Here is a 22,322-nt window from a genome sequence, read left to right as displayed (position 1 = left end):
CAATACAATTCTCATTTTACACATGAGAAAATTGTGGTACCAAGAAATGAAGCAATTTGATGAAGGTCACTCCTAAGTAGGAGAGATTAGAACTTGGGGTCTCTACTTCGTTTCCTCCTAGTTGGCAAACTTTTGTTCATTGACATGACCACTGTATGTAGAAGTTTCTGTCCTGCAAGCCATGCCCAAGCAACCATACAGAGTTTAATATTAATTATAAATTTTTGGCCAATAGCTCAGGCTTGTTATTAGCTAACTGTCACACTTTAAATCAACCCATAATTATTATCTATGCTTTGCCGCATGGCTTGGTACCTTTTCTCAGCACAGCATGTCCATCTTGCTTCTCTCTTTGTCTGCTCACTACTCCTCCAGAATATTCCATAGACCACTTCTAGAATAAGGGAAAGCATAAAACTTTGACTGGCTGACCCACTGAGACCTCCAGAGACACAAGTATGCTATTACCAAAAGAAGAATGTTTTTGGGCAGTGGTGGCACATGTCATTAATCCCAGCACTCAAGAGGCAGAGACAGGCAGATCTCTATGAGTTTGAGCCCAGCCTGGTCTGCAGAGCGACTTCCAGGACAGGCTCCGAAGCTATATAAAGAAACCCTGTCTTGAAAAAACAAAATAAAATAAAAAATATCCTAAGATAAAACAAAAATTTGCAAATGTTCAGTTAAAAAAAAAGACTCTCTGATCAAGGATTATACTGCCAAATTTTTATATTTTTAATGTGCACCTCACTGACCAACAGCTCAATTTTATTATAGGTATTTCAGCAATTAAACATTAAAGAATTATAGAAAATGATGCATGATGCTGAACAAAATCTCTCACAAACGTTCACATCTTTTACAATTAAGATCAAGCACTCCCCAGAAAAGTAGACTAACAATCCCCAAAGCCACAGGATTAAACACAATTGCAAATATTAAAAAAATGATACATAATACATTTAAAGAGAGAGAGAGGGAGAGGGAGAGGGAGAGGGAGAGGGAGAGGGAGAGAGAGAGAGAGAGAGAGAGAGAGAGAGAGAGAGAGAGAGAGAGAGAGAGTTTCTTTGTGTTGTAGCATTTTGCCCTCAGAGGACAGGGCTATGAGTGTGTGATCTTTGGTTCAATCATCCTCTTCCAAAGGTATAATATCAGGAACTTCATCAGTCTCAGATGTCAAATCAATGGCAGTGAAGTCCAGCATCTGTAAAAGAACCTTAGATGGATTCTTAGTTAGGGTTTCTATTGCTTTGAAGAGATACAATGACTATAGCAACTCTTATAAAGAAAACATTTGGGGGGTCCTTACAGTTCAGAGGTTCAGACCATTATTATAATGGTGGGGAGGAACATGGCAGCAAGCAGGCAGACATAAAGCTGGAGGAATAGCTGAGAGTCCTACATCTTGCAGGCAACAGGAAGTTAACTGAGAGTCTCATTGAGGGAATCTTGAGCAAATGAGACCTCAAAGCCCACCCCCACAGTGATGCACTTCCTCCAACAAGACCACACCTACTTCAACAAGGCCACACCTCCTAATAGTGCCACTCCCTTTGGGCACCATTTTCTTTCAAACCACCACAGATGTGAAAACGAGCACTAAGCTTCCTTGTGTTAACTAAGGTCAAAGCAAGAACCAGCAGCAATGAGGTGAAGTGAACATTCAGGTCCACAGCAGCTCCTTGGGCTTTCCCCTGGAATGCTGAGAATACAGGCAGGCACTACTTGTTGGCTTGAAACTTCTCTTTACTGGAGAACTAACGGGGTAGACGCTATTACAGTGTCGTTGTTTTGTTGTTTATTGTGCCAGGTGCTCTCTGGAAGCAGAAGCAATCAGATCTCTGTAAGTTCAAGACCTGCCAGGGCTACATAGTGATACTGTCTCAAAAGACAATGTGAGGAGCATTTGGGGTTATTCTTCTTCCTTTTTTAAATTATAATGTTCCACTTTTCTAGGATTTGTCCAGGAACTGAGATAGCAATTTTTTTTCTAATTTTGAAATACAGCACTGAGGAGGCAGAGGTCAGGGGGTGGGGGGTAAACTTGAAGCCAGACTGAGTTACATAGAGAGGACTGGCCTCAAACAAAACTTTGAAATAGTCATCACAGGTGCCGGAGGTGCGGCTCGTTGGTAAGGCTTGTGCTTAGCGATCTCAAAGGCCCTGGGTTCCACCCTGAGCACACCAGAAAGTTAACTAAGAGGAGGGTAAAGGAAGTAGCTGGAAAATTTATTACTACAGACTGGACTCTTCCCAGCAAAAAAGAACAAGGGAAAACTAATGGCCTAATAGCCAAAACAATTAACAACAACAACAACAACAAAAAAAAACTCTCCAAAAAAGGGGGGGAGCAGAAATGAAGAAATGGGTTAAGGCATTAATGTTTTTATCCCGTAGCATAAATAGACAAGACGTTTTATTTGAATGAGAAGTCTCTATAGCGAATGATAGCGATAGCTGGACTACACTGTGAACATATTTAATGCCACTGAGTTACATATCAAAAATATGACTCAAATGGGGCAGGCGTGTGGCTCACACCTGTAATTCCAGCATTTGGGAGGTGAGGCAGGAAGGTCTAGAGTTCCAGATCAGCCTCAGTTATACAGCAAGTTCAGAGCCAGCCTGGCCTGTACGGAAAACCATGTCTGAAAACAAAACAAAACAAAACAAAAACACCAGCTTGAGCTACACACAGTATCAGGCCAGATAGAGAGATACATAGAAAAATCCTGTCTTGGGGCTGGAGAGATGGCTCAGCGGTTAAGAGCACTGGTTGCTCTTCCAGAGGACCCAGCTTCAATTCCCAGCATCCCCCATGACAGCTCACAACTGTCTGTAACTCCTGCTCCATACGATGCGACCCCCTCACACAGGCATATATACAGGGAAAACATCAACGCACATAAAGTACAAATAAATTATTTTTAAAAAAGGAAAACTCCTGTCCCAGGATGATCAAAATAAGAATGTGTATGTATGGCAAGTGGATGTGGATAAACATGTGCCCACGCCTGAGACCCAAGACTGGCGTGGCACATCTTCCTCAGTCATTCTTCAACTTGTTTTCAGAGGCAGACGTCTCTCGCTGACCTTAGCTCTCATTGACTTGGTAGTGTGGCTGGCCAGTGAGCTCCAGATTCTGCCTGTTTCATAATCCTACCCACCGCCACCAGCACCCGGATTCAGACCACACCACTGTTCCTGGTGTAAATACAGGTGCTGGTGATCCACACTCAGTCTTCATTCCTGTGACCCAGACACTTTGCCAGCGGAGCCATCTCCCCAACCCGAAAATGGCAAACCTGATGCTTGGTATATTGTATTCCATAACAATATGGGAAAAATGAGGGGCAAGGGGACAGGGAAAGTCTTCATTTATTCAACAGGCCCCTTAGATCTTCGTGTCCTTCATTGTCCTTTCCCCTAACTTGGGAACTGAGAGAACTTAGCATCTGAGGTACAGCTTTCACTAATTCAGTCCTTAAGGTTTTCATGGAAGAGACTGTATAATTCTAGCACTCAGCAGTCTAGGGTTAGAGGATTGCTGTGAATCAAATTTGAGGCTAGCCTAAACCAAAACCTGTAAATACGTCCTGAGCCAATCCCAGAAAGAGCTGAGTTAATAAAGTCTGCACGCAGGGTGAGAGAAAGGTATTCTCTGAAGAAGCCAGAGGAGTAAGTAAGATCTTTACCACCAAGGCATTTTAAAATGTTACAGAATAGCCAGGATCACAGACAACCTCTGTGGAAAGTCTATAGCGACAGCCTGAAGGCTTCCTTGAGACAAAAGCGGTAAACACTTAAGCTTACTGGGTAAAAGACAGACACATGTGAGACCATCACACAGAAAGGCCTCTGTATGAGTCATTCCTGGAATTGGTTCAGTTCTCAGAGCTATTGGCCCTGTCCCACGGGAGCCAAGAGAGGTCCAGCTGGCGAAGATTTCTCTCCTCCCTCCAGCTATCCTGCTTCTTAAAGATCTGTCCTCCTTCTTCCTCTTGAGCAATTCCCTGAAAGAGGCATCGAGCATAACCCAAATTTTAGTTTCTCTTTTTACTTCACTAGCTCCTCAGCGCCTTAAATGTCTTACTAAAGGAGGTGTGTTTTCTCTAATCACGTCCTGGTATAATGTACTTACCCGAGCTGGTCAGTTAGAGATAATATATGTCATTGTCCCTCAAATGGTAGTCTTACACTCTAGTGCAAGTTAGTGAAGACCAAGAAGATGGCCTTGAACTTAGAAAAGTGCCTGTCTGCCTCTGCGCGGCCTGCTGGGACTAAAGGTGTGTGCCAGCACCACCCGGCTCCTTCGGTGTTCTTGTTACAGAGAGAAAACAGAGAAACAAAAAAACAAACAAACAAAAAGCTGTATTCTGTTGCTCAGGAAGAATAAATTTCAGAACTGTCTCCTTTTCTAAACTTTTGTTTTGTTTTTTTTTTGTTTTGTTTTTCAAGACGGGGTTTCTCTGTGTAGCAGTTCTGGCTGTCCTGGAACTGGCTTTGTAGACCAGGCTGGCCTCGAACCCACAGAGATTTGCCTGCCTCTGCCTCCCGAGTGCTGAAATTAAAGGCACCACTGTCCAGTCCATCTCCTTTTCAGAATCAGTTTAGTTGGCACTGAAACCCTCGTAATGGAGAAGTACAAGAGTATACATCCAGAATTAAGTAGTCAGCATTGTGACACGTGCCTGTAATCTCAGTCCTCAGGAGACTGAAGGCAGCCAGGGCTGTGTACAAGATCCGTCTCAACAAGAAAATGCATGCATGTGGTTATTACATATGGATTCCCCAAGCCAGGTGTATATCACACACCGACAGTTCCTGCACTCTGACGGCTGAGTCAGGAAGACTGCTTGAATCCGGGAGTTAGACCGGATTGGGTGGCCCAATTAGACCCCGACGCAGAGGGTGAAAGCAGATGCTGCCAAGCCTGATGAACTGGGTTTGATGGGGAGCCCACACAGTAGGGGAAAACGGACTCCCACAAATTGTCCTCTGACTTCTACATCCATCATAGCACCCTACACCCACACTAAAGAAACAAATGTAAAAAAACATTTTACACCCACAAATGCAAATATTCTTAACTGAAATAAACCACCCACATACTTTTGAGGCACAGAATGGAAAGACTATGACTTATTTGAACTAAGAAAAAAATTAAGCAGAGACCCATGAATAATCTACGTCTCCTAAAACCTGCCTGTATCTCCCAAACAAAGACAGCTGTCAGGATGCAAGCAAGTCCTAGCTGCACAACAAGAACACAGGTAAAGTCACATGCTCTTTCTTATTTCCATGGGAAGGTATGAGTCAGGGCAGAGACCACCTTTTTTGAATTTTGTTCTGGCAAAGGGCAGCCTTGTTCATTTCTTAGCGTGACCAGCAGAGTGTGGCTCTTTCTTAAAACATTCTATTTTAAAAAATATTTTATCCGTAGGAGTTTTACTTGATGGTATGCATGTGTACATGTGCATACAGTGCCCACCGTGACTAGAAGGGGGCATCAGAGTCGCTGGAACTTGGCTACAGCAGCTGTGAGCCTTCGTCAGATACTAGGAAAGGAAACCAGTTCCTCCGCAAGAGCAGCCAGTGCTCTTAGCCAATCAGGCCTCTCCTCAGCCCCTGGAATTTGCTGTCCTGAAAATACTTTTTAGGTTTTATTAGAGTTCCATGTAGCCCAGGCTGACCCTAAACTCACTCTATAGACATGGATGATCTTGAACTTCTGCTCTTCCTGCCAGCACTCTAAAATGCTAGGATCCCAGCAGTGACCACACCTCGTTTATGAGGTGTTAGGGACTGAACCCAGCCAGGGTTGTGAGCATGCCAGGACAGCACTCCACCAGTTAGCTGCACCCCCAGTTTGCATTTGCAGCTTTGAAAGCTTGGTAAGACTGCAGCTTTGTGACAAGGAGACTCAGGACCAGTCCTAAATGACAGGTCACCCTTAAAAGGACTAGAAGCCCGCAGCTTTGAAAGCTTGATAAGACTGCAGCTTTGTGACAAGGAGACTCAGGACCAGTCCTAAATGACAGGTCACCCTTAAAAGGACTAGAAGCCCGGCTGCCACAGACAGATTGCTTAGATATCTTATGTCAAATTATTCTCACGTCCTCCTATGGGCATCTCACCAATGACTGAAATTGTTTCCCCACACAGAAATAGCTCAGCCGGTTAGCCAGGTAAGTGGACACTGAGCAATCTTACTTGTGACTTACTTTGTAACTGGGCTCTCGGGGAAAGAAAAATCTGCTGTCTTCGGGGAAAGCAATGCAAATACCCAATTGCTTCCTGTCCTTTATTCCTTTTCAGCAAAGCAGCCTGCTGTGGCCAGACCTTTCTCTGGACTTAAAAAATCCCCGGGGGGCTGGCTGGTGGAGAGAAGGCCAGCTGTGGGGTCCACTGGCTCCTCCTGCACGGGACCAGGGATTTGAGTCCCTGGCACCCACATGTTGGTTCATAATTGTAACTCCAGTTCCAGGAGACCCAATGTCCTCTTCTGACCTTCCCAGGTATCAGGCATGCACATAGTACACATACATACATGGAGGCCAAACACTAAAACACACATAATAAATCTAAAGAAAATGTTTTAAAATCCTGCCAGGGGTTGGGTCAGCTGGCAAATGAACAACTGTCTCCTAATAAAAGTCTTACACATGAGCAATATTTCTCCTTTATGGTCTCTGTTATTTTCTGAGATAGGGTCTCATGTAGCCCAGGTCTCCAAACTTGGAGATCATAGTGCCTCTGCCTCTGGAGTGCTGGGTTAAAGCCATCACACACTGGGACTATTCTGGAACTTTGGTTCTCTTCTATCTCCTGCACACTAAGATTCGAGGCATGTACTGCCATGGCCCCATGCACCGCTTCTTGTTTTCTGTTGAGTTTTCATTTCTCCAGGCTCAAAAGAATGTGCAGAGAAGTATGGCCATAAACTGTTTTCTGGCCTCTTAAAGATAGCATCATATTTTCCTTTCTTTTTTATTCTAAGTGAATGGGTGTTCTTTCTTTATTCTATGTGAATGGTTGTACTGCTTCCCTTGGGACTGGAGTTACCATTCTGAGCTGCCATGCGCATTGCTGGGAATTGAGCCCAACTAGTGGCTCTTAACCCCTGAGCCATCTCTCCAGTTACCCCCATTTTTATAATTCATTTTTTTAAAAAAAAATAAAAGATGCTCCCCACTTCCATTGTGGTTTTGCTTTGTTTAGGACCCAGGATTTCTCTATGTAGCCCTGCTGTCCTAGAGCTTGCTATGTAGCTACCCTCAAACTTAGAGATTTACCTGCCTCTGCCTTCAGAATGTTGGGATAAAAGGCATGAGCCACCATCCCCTGGCCTGTGTATGTGTGTGTGTGTGTTGCGTGTGCATGCTTGTGCATAAGGAACTCAGAGAACATTTAGGGTCAGCTCTATCCCTCTATCATAGGGTGGGTCTTGAACTCAACAGGTTTGGCAGGTAGTATCTTTGCCTACTGAGTCCATATACTGACCCTTTACTCCTTCTATGGGGGCTTCCCTGCTGCCCAGGCTGCTCTCTAATCCCCGAGGGCTCAAGTGATCCTCTCCCATCACCCCTCTGAGTAACAGTAACAATGCATTTAGTCTCTTATTAGCTTTGGATTTGTTTGAGATCTTCAGATCAGTTGTTGTCTCCCAATGCTGTTTACCCTGCTGACCTCCCAACAGGCCAACTGGAACTCATGCAGATCAAGCAGGCCAACGAAAGCAACACACAAAAGCCCACATGACAACAGCATAAAAGTGCTCCACCCTGCTATGAATTTCACTGACTCCAAAGGCGGCATTTCTCCATAGGGAATAAAAAAAAAAAAAACCCTAAATTCAAATTGCTCAAGCATGCCCCTTGAGATGAACAAGGACGAAGCCAGCTCAGAAGACACGGGACACACAGGAGCAAATGAAGCCACACGGATGAATCTTTATTCAGTACAGACAGACATTTACAGCCAATAGCACAAAGGCCACAGACAAGAACGTCTAAGTACCCCTGGGCTTTTAAGTTCTGGTAGGCTCTCACGTGCCTAACACGTTCCACTTCCCAGCCAGGGGGCGAAGGTCATGTGGCAATGCCGCATCTTCACAGCTCTTAATTCAGCCACTAATGACCGTAATGAGGACCTTTGTTTGAACTAGCTCCTTTTCCAATCTAAAGTCATCTATTGGGTTAATTTCAAACTAGCAAAAGGCATCACCCGGCTAACATCATGCACTGGTGACAAGGACAGGTTTAGTGAGTTTTGAGCTCAGGCTGCTGGACCTTCTGGCTGGTCTTGTCCACCTCTGCATTCTGAGGCTCAGTAGACTGAGGATAAAAGGGACCTACCAGCCAGTTGAGAGGCGTGTTGTTAACAAGGTAATCCATCACATCATCTAAGGATTCTTTCATTTTCTGCAGCTGCCCCTTACTGGAAGTGAGGAAGCCGTCAGACACTTCCTTAAAGGAGGCAGCATTGCGGAACACTGAGTAGATGTCGCCTGCCATCACCCCCAAGTGGTTGGCCTGATCTTGGACATTCTGTGGTAACCCTTGGACGCTGGACAGGAGAGTCTGGCACGTAGTTTGGAGCTGCTGAGTCAGGTTGCGGGCGATAGCCAGAGTACGTGACTCGATGTGCTAAAAATAAAACACACTCAAGAATTAGCAGTGGCTCCAATGGTACCACAATATGCTGGCTATGTATGCATACAGGCATCCAATACACATGCAGCTTCGCTGAACCCTGACTGCTTCTTTTCACCCAGGGAGGAATGCTCTGTCACTGAGCTAAGTCCCCAAGCAATTTGATTTTTAAACAACCCTTATAACAATACTATATGCAGCAGTTCTAATCCTATTTCACAGCTAGGAACATATGCTTAGAGTTTAAGTAATTTGCTCTAATAGCTGGAAAGTAGCTAGGTGAGAGATTTGAACTCGTGACTGTAAAGGTCATCTTCTTAAACAGAGGAACAGCAAACAGGAGAGAGAGCGGACATCAAAACATATACTCCCTGTTGTTAGTTTAATTTAGATATTCTATTCTCAAATAAGTAGATACAATATGAACAAACAATTGATACGGATTTCAGAGGCACACTGGCACTGGGGACACAAAGATCCATTTTGTATGATTACACTTTGTATGATTGAGCTAGTTCTGGGGGCGCCATTAGCCCCCACTCTTTCACTAGTTTACCGTTGGTTCTCAGCTGTGTTCTGATCCTTCCCAGAAGTCACCTGACTCACCCATTTGAAGGCAGGAGCTTGCACCACTGAGCTACACCCCAGCCCTCTCCTTACTTCTAAAAATAATATTTAAATTACATGTATTGTGTGTACTTACGCAGAGGTCAAAGGAGAACCTGAGGGACTTGGTTAGTTAGCTCCTTTTACCGTGTGGGTTGGAGGCACCTCTCTATCTGCTTACTATATGTCTTACCAGCCCCTCTATTTATTTTCAGTTAGGCCCAGGCTGGCCTTGAATCTGTCACCTTCCTCCCTCAACACCCCAGGGTAGCTGGGATTCCATGTCTGCACCATGAGGCTGCGCTGATAGAAAGACATTCTGGGAGGATTCATTGGGAAACACGGTGACACCGTCTCACCTCAGCACAGTGGGACTCGTCTGTGTCATCGTAGCCAATGCTTCTCTTCCACTCCACCCACGAGACAGAGAGCTTATCCTGGGCACCCTGCATGTTTTTCCTGGCGAATTCAATCTGTGACGAAAGGAAGCAGGTGAACACAGCCATCCCTCCCTTTTCCATCGGCCTGCAGCTCCGTGGCAGACACAGGTGACATAGATACCACGGATTACTGCAAGAGTTCAAGGACAGCTGCAGTTACTGATCGACGCGGCAGCCTGCCAAGGAGCAGGGGCTCTTCATTGCCTCTATGCAACTAGTAAATTGCCGGGGCCCAATGTGGCTCCTGTTTAGCACAGGTAAAGCGTAATAGAGTTTATATTTGCCTGAAGGGTAAATGAGAATTAAAAGAAGGAAAAAGCATGGGGAAAAAATAAAGGAAGGAGGCCAGGCATGGTGGTGCGTGCCTGTAATCCCAGCATTTGGAAGGCAGAGGCAAGAGAACTGCTACAAGTCTGAAGCTAACCAGACAACTACTGAGCAAGCAAGACTGTCTCAAAAACAAAAAAACAAAAACAAAAAAAATGAGGAAGAGAATTCTCTGCCTTCCTCTTCCTTGTCACCAGCCACCTGTTCTAAACTGACGCTCAGTACCATACACGCCGTTCTTTAACTTGGCAGTCTTTAATGGCTGCATAACAATCTATTGTGATGTATTGCACAAACCTGCCCCTACTCTTGCTGTGCACAGTTAGGGTCTCTTGCAACTATAAAGTAAAAGAAGTATCTGTAGCCGGGTGGTGGTGGTACACTCCTTTAATCCCAGCACTCGGGAGGCAGAGGCAGGTGGATCTCAGAGTTCAAAACCAGCCTGGTTTACAGAGCGAGTTCCAGGACAGCCAGGGCTACACAGGGAAACTCTGTCTCGAAAAACCCAAAATAAATAAATAAATAAATAAGTAAATAAGTAAGTAAATAAGTAAATAAAGTATTTGTAAGGCAAAAATCTAAGAGGAAAACTGCTCAAGATATACATTTATAACTTTCTAGAATAACCTGATTATTTGATTGTTTAGGTTTTTTTTTTTTTTTTTTGAGCCAAAGTCTTAGTCCTGGCTGTCCAAGAATGTGCTGTGTAGACCAGGCTGGTCTCAAACTCACAGAGATCCTACTACCTCTCCCTCCCTGAGAGCTAGGATTAAAGTAAGTGTTTTTTTATTGTCATTGTTTTGTTTTTTTCAGATGACCTATTTTTATGTTATGTGTATGAGTATATGTCTGCATGTATGCATGTACATGTGTGTATGTAAGTAGGCATGTATGTATGCATGTATGTATTGTACAATGTGCACACCTGGTACCCTCAAAGGCCAGAAGAAGGTGTTGTAACTAGAGTTACAAGTACTTCTGAACTGCTGGTGTGTGTGCGTGTGTGTGTGTGTGTGTGTACGTGCTGATAACCCATCTGGGTGTTTTGCAGGTGCAACAAGCGCTCTCAACGCCCAAGCCATCTCTCCAGCCCCACAGAGCTGATCTTATGAGCGCTGGAGTTCTGTGGACGTTCTCCACCCTGTCTCTGGATCACTGGCAACAGCATCACATTCTGTGGATGCCACAGGACAGGGAGGTGGCTGCACTGTCACCCAGGAGATCCAGTTCTACTTCCTTCGCTAGAGTCATCTGAGCATGACCCATTCTCCTCCCTGGGCTATTCATATACAATACTGAAGTTCTTACCTTTCCTCACTACATCTACTCTCATCCTTAAAACGGCACCGTACTCACCAGATGGACAGTGGAATGAAGCTGAGAAATGGTCTCCTGGCTTTTCTGTTTGGCATCCTTAACCCTGCTGAGAGCCTGCTGATAGGCCCGGGAGCGGACCTTGGTGGACAGGGACCCCAGTCTCACATAGTAACTTGGCTTCTGAACCATATCAAATCCTTCCACCTTTTTTGCTTCTGTCTCTGGAAATAAAAGACAAAAAGAAAATAAACAGGGAGCCTCAGCTGTGATCCCAACAAGGACGTTTTGAAACTATTCACGTCCACTGTTGGGCTGACCGCCCTCACGTACTACTGTATCTGCTACACACTTATACATACAGACACACACGCATGTGTGTTCACACATGCTTCTTCCCACTAACATGAACGTCTTAGCAACATAGACCTAGCACATGGTACAAGCAGTACCATGTGGGGCCTGAAAACTGAACCCAGGGTCTTCCACTGAGCCATTTCTCCAGCTTCTGGCTTTATATTCTGGATCCTCCTCCTGCCTCTGCTCCCCTAGTGCTGGGATTACAGGCATAAGCCTCCATACCCCGTTTTGTTTTGTTTTTTGAGAAATGTTCACTATGCCATCCTGGCTGGACTGGAACTTACTATGTGCACACCTACGATACCAGCACTTGAGAGACTGAGACAGAAAGATCAGGAGTTATCTACCTAGTGAGTCTAAGACCAGCTTGGGCTGTCTGAGACCCTGTCTCAGTAAAAATAAACAAACAAACAAGTAAATAGATAAATAAACAAGTAAGTAAGTAAATGAATGAATGAATGAATGAATGAATAAATAAGTGGCAAAGAGTGTGGTAGAGCCAGAAGGATCAAAGTCATCCTCAGCTACATAGTAAGTTCAAGGCCAGCCTGGGTCATATGAGACCCTGTCTTAAAAGAAAAAAAAAATGTGAAAGGTGACATCTGGCGCAGTGGGCAGAGGCATCACTTAGCCTGGTGGCCTGAGTCTGATCCCCAGCACCCACACTGTAGTGGTTTGAATGAGAACGGTCAGAGGCTTTTGGTTGACTACTTGGTCCCCAGTTGCTGGAACTGTGTGGGAAGGAATAAGAGGCGTGGCCTCGATGGAATGCAGGTCTGTCACAGCGCGGGCTTTGGGGTTTCAAAAGACTGGTGTCACCCCCAGCGTGCTCTCTCTGCCTCTGGGCTGCCCTCGGCTGACTAGCTGCCATGTTTTTGTTCCCAGCATCATGGCCACTAAGGCTCCGAAACCTTACGTCCAATTAAATGCTTTCTCTAATAAGCGGCCTCGGTCCCGGTCCCGGTGTGTCATCACAGCGATAGAAAAGGACTGGGACACACATGCGGGCAGCACAGAAGCGGCCCCGGCTGCTTCTCCTTTGTCTTCCACATGTGCGTCATAGCATGTGTGTCTGCCACACGCAAAATAAAATGTCATTTGATTAACCAATTAATTAAAGGTTAATGATAGCCTTGGGCCGGTCATGGTGGTGTACATTTATCCCTGCACTCCAGAGGTAGACAGTCAGATCTCTATAAGTTCAAGGCCAATCTGGTCTACACAGAGAGCTATAGGGCTACATAGTGAGACCTGTGTCTAAATAAATGAGCAAAGTTTTTTAAAAGGGAATCATAAATCACTTCGGCATAAAAGCAACATTAATTACCTAGCTCTTCCTGAGTGAGAGGGAGGTACTGGTCTACCAGGAGCTCCGACTTGGCAAGTGCATTTTCTACCCCGCTGCTCACGAGCTGCACCATCCGACTCCCCAAAACTGTGTTGATGCCGCCGTTGACCACAGACTTGGTCCTCTCCACGCTGCCAGCCACTGCGCCCTTGGTCTTGTCCACCACCCCCGTGATAGTGCTGGCTACGGAATCTTTGGCCCCGGCCACAGTGGTCGTCACTGCATCTTTTGCCCCGGTCACAGCACCTTTGGCGTTGGCAACAATCTGCAAGAAGAACAGACAAGCCGGCTTGTGAGAAAAATGGGCGAATACACACTTAGGCTTTTACAAAGGCTGTGCAGTTAAAGACGGGCTGAACACGCCCCTTTACTCCTGGTCTTGGGCACAGCATTAAGATTCAGTGAGGCTAAAAGTCCCTGTCAGGTCGCTTTGTCCTACATCCATCCATTCTTTAAGGACTGTTAGATATGCAAGTAAAATAAATAAACATGAAATTATTTATTGAGGCAAGTTGTTTTGGTTTTGTTGTTCTTGTCTGAGACAGGGTCTCATACAACACTGCCCTTAATGAACTCATATTCAGTTGCCTCTGCCTCCTGAATGCTGGAATTAAAGGTGTGTGCCCCCATGGCTGGCTTTGATTTGCCCATTAATAACTTATCTTAGAAGGCTGGGAGGTCAGCCTGGTCTATAGCCAAGGCTATATGGAGAAACACTGTATCCAAAAAAAAAAAAAAAAACAACCAAAAATAACAAAAAAGAATTTATCTTAGGGCTAATAAGATGGCCCAGCAGACAAAAGCAAGTGCTAATGAGTCGGAAGACCTGAGTTACAATCCTGGGACTCACCTGGCGGAAGGAGAGAACCAACTCCCTTAAGCTGTCTTCTGACCTCCACACATGCACTGTGGCAGACACCCCATTTGCCCCTCAAAAAGTTAACTTACATACAGTATTTTTCAAAACCTTATCTTATACTGGTGGCTCATGCTTATAATTTCAGCTCTCAAGAGGCTGGGTTGGAGTTTGAGTTCTGATACACAAGGAAACTACGGCTCAAAACCAAAATAAAACCAAACGTTCTGGATTCAATCCTCAGCAACCTCTGCCCCACCCCCCAAAAAAATCTTTACAATGTTACATTTGCATTTAGGTAAAAGCAGAGAAAAAAGCCTCCGAAGAAGGGTGGTAGGCTGGGGATGTAGCTCAATTAGTAGAGTATTTATACAGCATGAAACCCTGGGTTTGAGCTGGCACCATAAAAAGCCTACAACCCCAGCACTGGGGAGGTAGAGGCAGGAGGATCAGCAGTTTAGCATCACCCTTACCTACCGAGGGAATCAAAGGACAGCCTAGGCTAAGAGACCCTATACCTCCCAAAAAACAAAGCAGAAACGTATTAACTCCTGGTGAGATTATATAACTTTAGATAGCGCATTCAGAAGTCACATCATTCCAGAAAGGAAACTGCAGACCAAGCTGAACTTGGTCCTCTAGGTACTGGCACAAAGGGTTGTCTAGGTTAAAGGGAAGAATGACAGGGACGAGAAAGGACGGCAAAAGACACAGGGGAGGGTGGAGCATAGCCACAAGGAGCTCTAGCAACAGGATGCTCTAAATTACTTCTTAATAAGATCTCAATGTACTGCTGGGTGGTAGTGTCACTTGCCTTTAATCCCAGAACTTGGGAAGGAGAGATAGGCAGATCTCTATGAGTTCCAGGCCAGCCTGGTCTACCAAGCAAGTTGCAGGCTATGTGGAGAAATGCTGTCTCAAAAGAGCCATTACACAGAAAAACCCTATCTCAAAAAACAAAAACAAAATGGAACAACAACCAACAAAACCCTATAATTCATAAAGCTTTCAGTTTAATATCCCAATCTATTTTTTATTTCGTTTGAAATATAATAAATTGACTATTTTTTGTTGTGGTGTTGCAGGTCAAACTCAGGGCCTTGTACACAGTAGGCAAGCAATGAATTATAACCCCAGTTCTTAAGTTATGCTGAATATTATAAACAAGTCATCAAAAAACTTTTTTTTTTTTTTAGAAAGGGTCTTATTGCACAGCCCTGTTGGCTGAGAACTCGCAATGTAAACCAGACTGGTCTTGAACTCACAAGAATATCCTGCCTCTGCTTAGAGCCCTAGCCCATGCGTCACCACACTAACCAACCCCTCATCAAGAATTAAATATCCCAAATAGAAAAGAATTCCTATCCTTACAATAGCCTCAAGCAATGTAAGTGAAAATTTTAGAGCCCTATAAAAGTATTGTAAAGGCTGTCCACAAAACCCACCGATTTAAATGGTGAAAGACACAGCCCTCCCTGTTTTCCCCTATCATTTTGTGCAACGCTGTACTCTTAACCAAAATGAAAAATTCGGCATGATCTGAGCTACAGAATCACCAGGATAGATGAGGCAACCATTTTGCCAACACTGGCTAGCTGTCACGTATGCTTGTGGTTCCTACCAGCATTGCACAAAGCCAGCCCAGACCTGCGCCCAGCTGTATCCACAGCCAACCCCACACGGAACCAGTTATTTAAGAGAAGGGTCACAGCTGGAGCCAAGTTACAAACTGATAGAGAGCGGCTTAAAAGCATTCTAACCAAAAGCGGCTAGTTCCTCTCTGCTTCTTGGACTTAACCCGGCAGCAGTTCAGGAAGTCAGGCGGCAGCCATTACTCCTTCAAAACTACACTCAGCTCGAGCTTAAGGGCAAACTACTGGGTGTGTTTGTAGCCCACAGTGCCTGGGCTAAAGAGAAGATGAAACACGCCCAGCAGCAAGCCTCAGCGCTGTCCCAAGCTCACCTCAGCTGTCGGCTGATTCAGAATAGGCAGTCTCTCCTCGATCCTGTCTAGCCCCTTGCAGGCGTAGGTATTGGCAACAGCAACTGCAGGAAACAGGAAACACAGGGAAATGGTCACTGGAAGTATAGAACACACACGGCAATACCTTCGGCCTTTAATTGGCTTTAATTTCGCTTTATTACAAAAAACAGCAAGAATGCAGTTTTGTTTTCCTTAAACCCACAGGACATGCTTCCTGGCTTCTCTCGCTGTGACAGGAGGAAATTACACAGGTTGCTGGCAATGTTCCTCCAGCGACAGGTAAATCAGGGGCTGTCCAGGAAAAGCAGCTAAGGAGGAAGGCCTCAATGTTAGCAACAGAGTAGGCAAGCTCCCACTGAACCTTCTGTCAGGAAGTAAAGTAACTGCAAACTCTCAAAACTAGGTTAGTCCCTGTTTATCTCAGTACACAATGATACATTTTGGGATCTCACCAGCGAACAATAGCACCCTGGGTCCCCCAATAAGGCCCAGATTTCAGTCTAAGCTTCTCCGTTAAAGGTAACAGGCCAAGTATTCATATCAAAGTCTCTTGAGAATTAGCATTGTTGGGAGAGCTTCTCCAAGGATGCTTATAATCTAAGGTGATGTGGAATAATCTTTTTGAACACTGTGAAGTTGTAGCATTCTGATTGATTTAATAAAAAGCTGAACAGCCAATAGCTAGGCAGGATTCTCGGGGCAGAGAGGATGCTAGGAAGAAGGCAAAGTTACCAGATACAGAGGAAGCAAGAAAACAGCATGGGCAGTACAGAGTAAATTAATTAAATTAATCAATTAAAAGTAGTAAATTAATAGAAATGTGCTCATTTAAGTTATAAGAGCTAGTTAGAAATAAGCCTAAGCTAGTGGCTGAGTTTACATAATTAATAAAACGTCTCTATGTCATAATTTGGGAGCTGGCTGACTGGATAAATTAAAACTTGCTACACCAATGCCCTAATTTACCCCTTGGAAACTGATTCAAATCTTTGTTAAAAGCAGTTCGTGTTTTTGGAAAAATTTGGTGGTGAGAGTATAGAATCACCGGTGTAGCCACTTAGTAAAACAGTCCGGTGATTCCTCTAAAATTGAAAAAACAAATCCAATGTGTACGGTTGGGTGTTTTGCTTGTGTATATGTCTGTGCACCAAGTGTACAAGCCTAGTGTCTTTGGGAGACCAAAAACGTCATTGGATCCCCTGAAACTGGAATTAGAGATAGTTGTGAGCCACCATGTGGGTGTTAAGAATCTCACCAGGGTGGTCTAGAAGAGCAGCCAGTGCTCTTAACCCTCAGTCCCAATCCCAGCCCCAATTCCTCTGAAATTTAAACGGTTATAGAAGACCCAGCAGTTCTACTCCTAAATACATCCCAGCAAAACTGAAAATATTCTCCCCCAAACTTGTACATACATATGTTCCCATAAGCATCATTCATCACCTTCCCAAAGAGAAGCGACTTTAACGTCCATCCGCTGATGAATGGATAAACTGTTGGGGCTGGGGAGATAGCTTGGTGGTAAAGCGCTTATCAAAAGAGCTTCAAGACCAGAGTTCAGATCCCCAGAATCCGCCTACACACAGAAACACACACTGTGACACAGAAAAAGAGGGAGGCGTATTGTCCTGGCGAGTTTTTATGTCAACTTGATGCAAGCTAGAGTCATCAGAGAGGAGGGAACCCAATCGAGAAAAAAGGCTATACACACACCTGTAGGGCATTTTCTTAATTAGTGATTGATAGGGAAGAGCCCAGGCCATCGTGGGTGGGGCCACTCCCGAGTCGGTGGTCCTGGGTTTCTATTAGCCAGCCGAGCAAGCCAGGAGACTCAAGCCGGTAAACAGCACTCCTCCATGACCTTGGAGTCAGCTCCTGCCTCCCAGCTCAGACCCAGTTTGAGCTCCTGCCTTGGCTTCCCTCAAGGACAGTGATTCAGGTTGTGTTAGCCAAATAAACCTTTTCCTCCTCCAGTTGCTTTGGGATTTATGGTGTTTCATCACAGCAACAGTAACCCTAAGACAAATATGTTCTACCCACACAATGTAATATTATTCCTTAATAAAAAAAAAAAGGGATTAAGTATAGATACAGCATGAACATCTGTCATGGCTATGCAGTACATGCAAGGCTATGTCCCAGACAATTCTTGAAAACCTCTACACTAAGTGAAAAAAAGCCTGTCGGAGAAGCCCGTTTCAGGACTCTGCTTATAGCAGAGGCCAGAAATAATCTTATATAAAAATAGATGACTAGCAACCAAGGGGTACAGAAGGAAGGGGGAACTGACTGCTAATGAAAATGAGCTCGCTCTCATTGTTTGCAATTCTTGGGATGGAACTCAGAGTCTCATAAATGACAGGAAATTGTCCTACCATTGCGCTACAGTCATTTTTATTTATTTATTTATTTATTTATTTATTTATTTATTTTTTGGTTTTTCGAGACAGGGTTTCTCTGTAGCTTTGGAGCCTGTCCTGGAACTAGCTCTTGTAGACCAGGCTGGTCTCGAACTCACAGAGATCCGCCTGCCTCTGCCTCCCGAGTGCTGGGATTAAAGGCGTGCGCCACCACCGCCCGGCTAGTCATTTTTAATTTAAGTGGATTAATTGTTCAGTGTGTTTTTCTTATCTCAATAATGTCAGTATTAAAAATACAAAGTTTTGGACTCATGATGTAGCTCGGAGGGTTGAGTGTTTGCCTAGCAAGCACAAAGTTCTGTCCCCAGGACTGCATAAACCAGGCATGTGGCTTTGGGCCTGTGATCCCAGCCATTTGAGAGGCTAAGGCAGGGAGATATCCTTATTTAAAGATAAAGTTACATAGGGAATTCCAAACCAGCATGAGCTACAATGTGCAACCTTGCCTGAAAAAGAAATTTGGGCAGGCAAGATAGCTCGTTGATTAAGGTTGCTTGCTGCCAAGCCTGATGACTGATGATCTGAATTGATCACTGTTATTCTCTGACCAGGGTCATGGCATACACCTACACACAAACGCAGACACACAACCAGACACAAAATAATTTAAAAAATAATAAAAATTTTCAATTTGCACATTTGAATGAGAAAGCTAACTCAGTCCACCCCCCTAGATGATTCCTTTATAATTTCAGTTACTAACACAGAAGCATTTCTGAAATTTACTCTTTCTTTTCTTTTTGGTTTGTTTTTTGTCTAGAGACAAGGTCTCACTATGTAGCTTTGGCTAGCCTGGATTTTGCTGGGTATAGCAGGCTGGCCTTGAACTCAAAGATCGGCCTGCCTCCACTTCCAGAGTTCTGGGACGAAATGCATACACCACCAAGTCTAGCCTTATTTTTTTTTCTTTTTGAGACAGTGTCTCATACAGCCCAGGCAGCCTGGAGTTCACTGTGTAGCCATGGCTGACCTTCAGCTGACACTCCTCCATCTCCCCTCCAAAGCATTAGGATGACAGGTATGAGCCACCATGCCTGGCTGGGAAGTTCCAATTAGAGAACCTGGCTACAAAGCAGTCCCTTTGTGACAATGAGGGTCACCAGACAGCTTCCACACAGAGGTGGATTTGTGTTTCAGGAAGGCCCGAGGGTTTCCTGGTGTTAACCTTAGAACTCACCCTACCTAGTCCCTTGGGCTCAATATTGACTGAAACATCTGAACTCACTTTGTGGCTCCAGCTTCTGGATGATGGGCATCGCACTTGTCACAGCCACCGAGGTCACGGTCTTCACACCCTTCTCTGCCATCTCACACACAGATCTCAAATATGGATGCTGGTCCTTTGTGCTGATATAAGCCGAGGACACCAGGTCATAGGTTGAGCTCACCAAGGGCAAGTTGGCCACTCTGGTCACCACGCTCTGCAACCAGAGAGGAGTGGATATTAGTGACTCAAAACAGAAGAAAGGGGCCAAGAAACAGGTACTTAAAACAAAAAAATCATACCGGTTGTGGATCAATTGCAATCGAGGCCATTTTTTCCTCCTGGAGAAAAAAAAGAAACCTGGAGAGAAAAGAAACTGATTTCAGAACGCTGGGAAGCGATTCCTTCTCCAACCCAGGAAGGTGCTCAATTCTGGCAGATAGTTTCAGTTTCTACCGGCTAACTCAGCCCTCTGCAGGGCCAACAGCCTGACGCTAGGTGAGGCTCCAGAGCAGTTTAAGAACTTTCAACAGGAAAGAGCAGTCATTGGCACGTGTCCTGTCTCTTAACCAGGACACTAGAAGCGCCTTTGAAGGGCAGCCTCTTTCAAAAATGCTAACCAGAAAGGCAAACAATTCGATGTAGAGATACAGATACGCCGGTTTCTGTGACAGAATCCTAAGAATTAAAGGCGTGCCCTTGATTTACTCAAGTCTCGGTCAGTCTAAAGCCCAGACTGGTCCTCCTAATTTAACCTCCCGAGTGTTGGAATTAAGGTACAGGCCACACTAGCTCACAGCCTCAGCACTCTCAAACTAACATCCGTATGAAAAAAAAAAAAAAAAACTAGCAGTGAATGCCTTATGCCGACTGAGCTCAAGAAAGAGTCGCTCCAGGGAATTTAGGAACATCTCAGGAGTGGCGCTGTAAAATTTAGCTACCCAGTGACCCACACCCACAGGAAACTGCCGTTTGTCTGCCCAGCAGCAGAACCTGTCCAGCCACAGTTCAGCCTCTTGCAACAATTGCCCTGAAGGCGGAAGCTTCGAGACCAGTATCCATTCCTTAGTGCAGCCCGTAAAATAAGCACTTTACAACGTTTTCTAAGGGTACGGTGGTGCAGTGATTCCCTGAGACAGGGTAGGGGAACCAGAGTTCAAGGCCAGCATGGGCTCTGGAGAGCCGAAGAGCAGACGGCGCTGCCTAGTGAGGAGCTAAAGGATAAACGAGACCATTCCCACTACGCACCCCCGTAAGTACTTCTGTAAGGTGTTTCCCTTTAAACGTTTAAAGGACAAACGCAAATTGCTCACAGCCCAGACGGAAGTACAAGCAGAAAGTAAACCTCTGAAACAAAGGCGAGAGCTTTCCCAGCTAGCCCGGGACTGCCCGCGCACCGCCGCCACCCGCTGCTGCAGTCCCGAGCCAAGAGCAGGCTGAGTGGCAACCGCCTAGGGGACCTGATGATGTGGTGCAGCACCCACCTAACGGCCCGGAGAGCAGAACAAAGAGCAAGTCCGCACGGTCCAGCCCGCAGCACAGCAGGGGAGCCCGGAGCAACCGCTAAAAAACGCCTGGCTGCCCCGCCCAGGCCTCCGTGACACGTGATAGTCTAGCCACAGGCAGCAGCTGAACCCGGCTCCATCTAAAAGCAGGAGGGGCTGGGTCGCTGGAGCCGCCCAGCGGGGAGGTGGGAACCCAGCCCGTGCGAGCAGAGCCCAGCCCGTGTCAGAAGACCAGGGACACGCCCGGGAGAGTAGATCCCAGCCTAGAGCCGGGAGACTAGGGACTTCCCTGGCAAGGGACTCAAACCCAGTGCCAGGAAATCCCAGCCCAGTGCCAGGAGACTGGGAACCCTCGGGGCGAGGCCTTCGACTTAGGTCGGAGGGATAGGGGTTGTAAAATGCACACAAATTAAAGATCCCTCAAGAAAAGAACGCTTCAAAAATGAAGTCGCGGTTCTAACCTTTTACTTTGGGCCAAGAAAGTAACAAAGATCTGTGAAATTCCAACACAATAACGACCTGTAGAGATTTTTGGTTTACTGTTCTTTGGATTTAAACAATTCATCAACGGGATGTGGTTGGTTCACCACTTGGGAAATTGCAGCAGGAGTTAGTTGCAAGTCCCATGCCAGAGAAATGCCCTGTTCTCGAACTAAGACAACTTATCAAACGTTTCTAATTGAAAGGTTAATCTGGATTTCCCAAAACAAAGCTTGGCACTGCTTTCTGTGTTTTCTTCAGCAAGATAACTTCAAATCGCCCTGGAGTGATAGCAGCCCAAAATTAAGGAAGACAGCCAACTTGGCTGTGACTCATGAAATGTTTTTGTTTTTGTTTTTCTTCGAGAAGGGGGTCTCACTCTATAACTCTGGTTGTCCTGGAACTCACTCTGTAGACCATGCTGGCCACGAACTCAGAGATCGACCTGCCTCTGCCTCCTGAATGGGGGATTAAAGATACGTGCCACTACTGCCCTGCCCTGCCCTGCCCTGCCCAGTATGCAATGTTTTTATTTGTTGTAGGGAACTTAATAACGTCCGAGGCGTTTTCACCCCTGTGTAGGATGCATGGGTGTGAACCGCGTTATTGATCTGGAAAGTTATGACCTGAAGTCATAAGGGTTCAGAGAATGTCTTTCCTGAGAAAGGTAGAGGTTCATGCCTTTTGACTCCTTGCAAGGGAAAACTAGAGGGAACAGGTTTAGGAAGGATACTCCCTCATGTCCTAGTCCTGCAGGTCCCCTGTCACCAGAGGATGGAGTAAGGGAAGCAGCAACAGCGCTGGATCCCACTAAACAAGGCTTATGG

The 22,322-nt window shown here is 45.4% G+C and overlaps 1 protein-coding gene across 2 annotated transcripts; it reads right to left on the bottom strand.

Moving 5' to 3' along the window:
• Positions 1 to 711: 711 nt before the first annotated feature.
• On the bottom strand, positions 712 to 21,096 carry Plin2 (perilipin 2). 2 transcript variants are annotated; one of them, XM_038335307.1, is made up of 9 exons: positions 20,995 to 21,096; positions 19,813 to 19,870; positions 19,532 to 19,727; positions 15,869 to 15,951; positions 13,029 to 13,314; positions 11,384 to 11,565; positions 9,620 to 9,733; positions 8,358 to 8,648; positions 712 to 1,204 (listed from the first exon to the last, which is right to left on the bottom strand). In XM_038335307.1, exons 2-9 carry the CDS (start codon positions 19,840 to 19,842, stop codon positions 1,124 to 1,126), a joined length of 1,263 nt encoding a protein of 420 aa, XP_038191235.1. In that variant the 5' UTR covers positions 19,843 to 19,870; positions 20,995 to 21,096; the 3' UTR covers positions 712 to 1,123. The 2 variants fall into 2 exon arrangements, with proteins under 2 accessions (XP_038191235.1, XP_038191234.1); XM_038335306.2 differs by lacking the exon at positions 712 to 1,204 and having other exon boundaries at positions 7,933 to 8,648; positions 20,995 to 21,090.
• Positions 21,097 to 22,322: the final 1,226 nt, after the last annotated feature.

The sequence above is a fragment of the Arvicola amphibius genome, chromosome 6, assembly GCF_903992535.2.
Source record: "Arvicola amphibius chromosome 6, mArvAmp1.2, whole genome shotgun sequence".
Lineage (NCBI taxonomy): Eukaryota > Metazoa > Chordata > Mammalia > Rodentia > Cricetidae > Arvicola > Arvicola amphibius.
The sequence above is the reverse complement of the archived record's forward strand: the minus strand, read 5'-3'. Positions and strand labels throughout refer to the sequence as shown.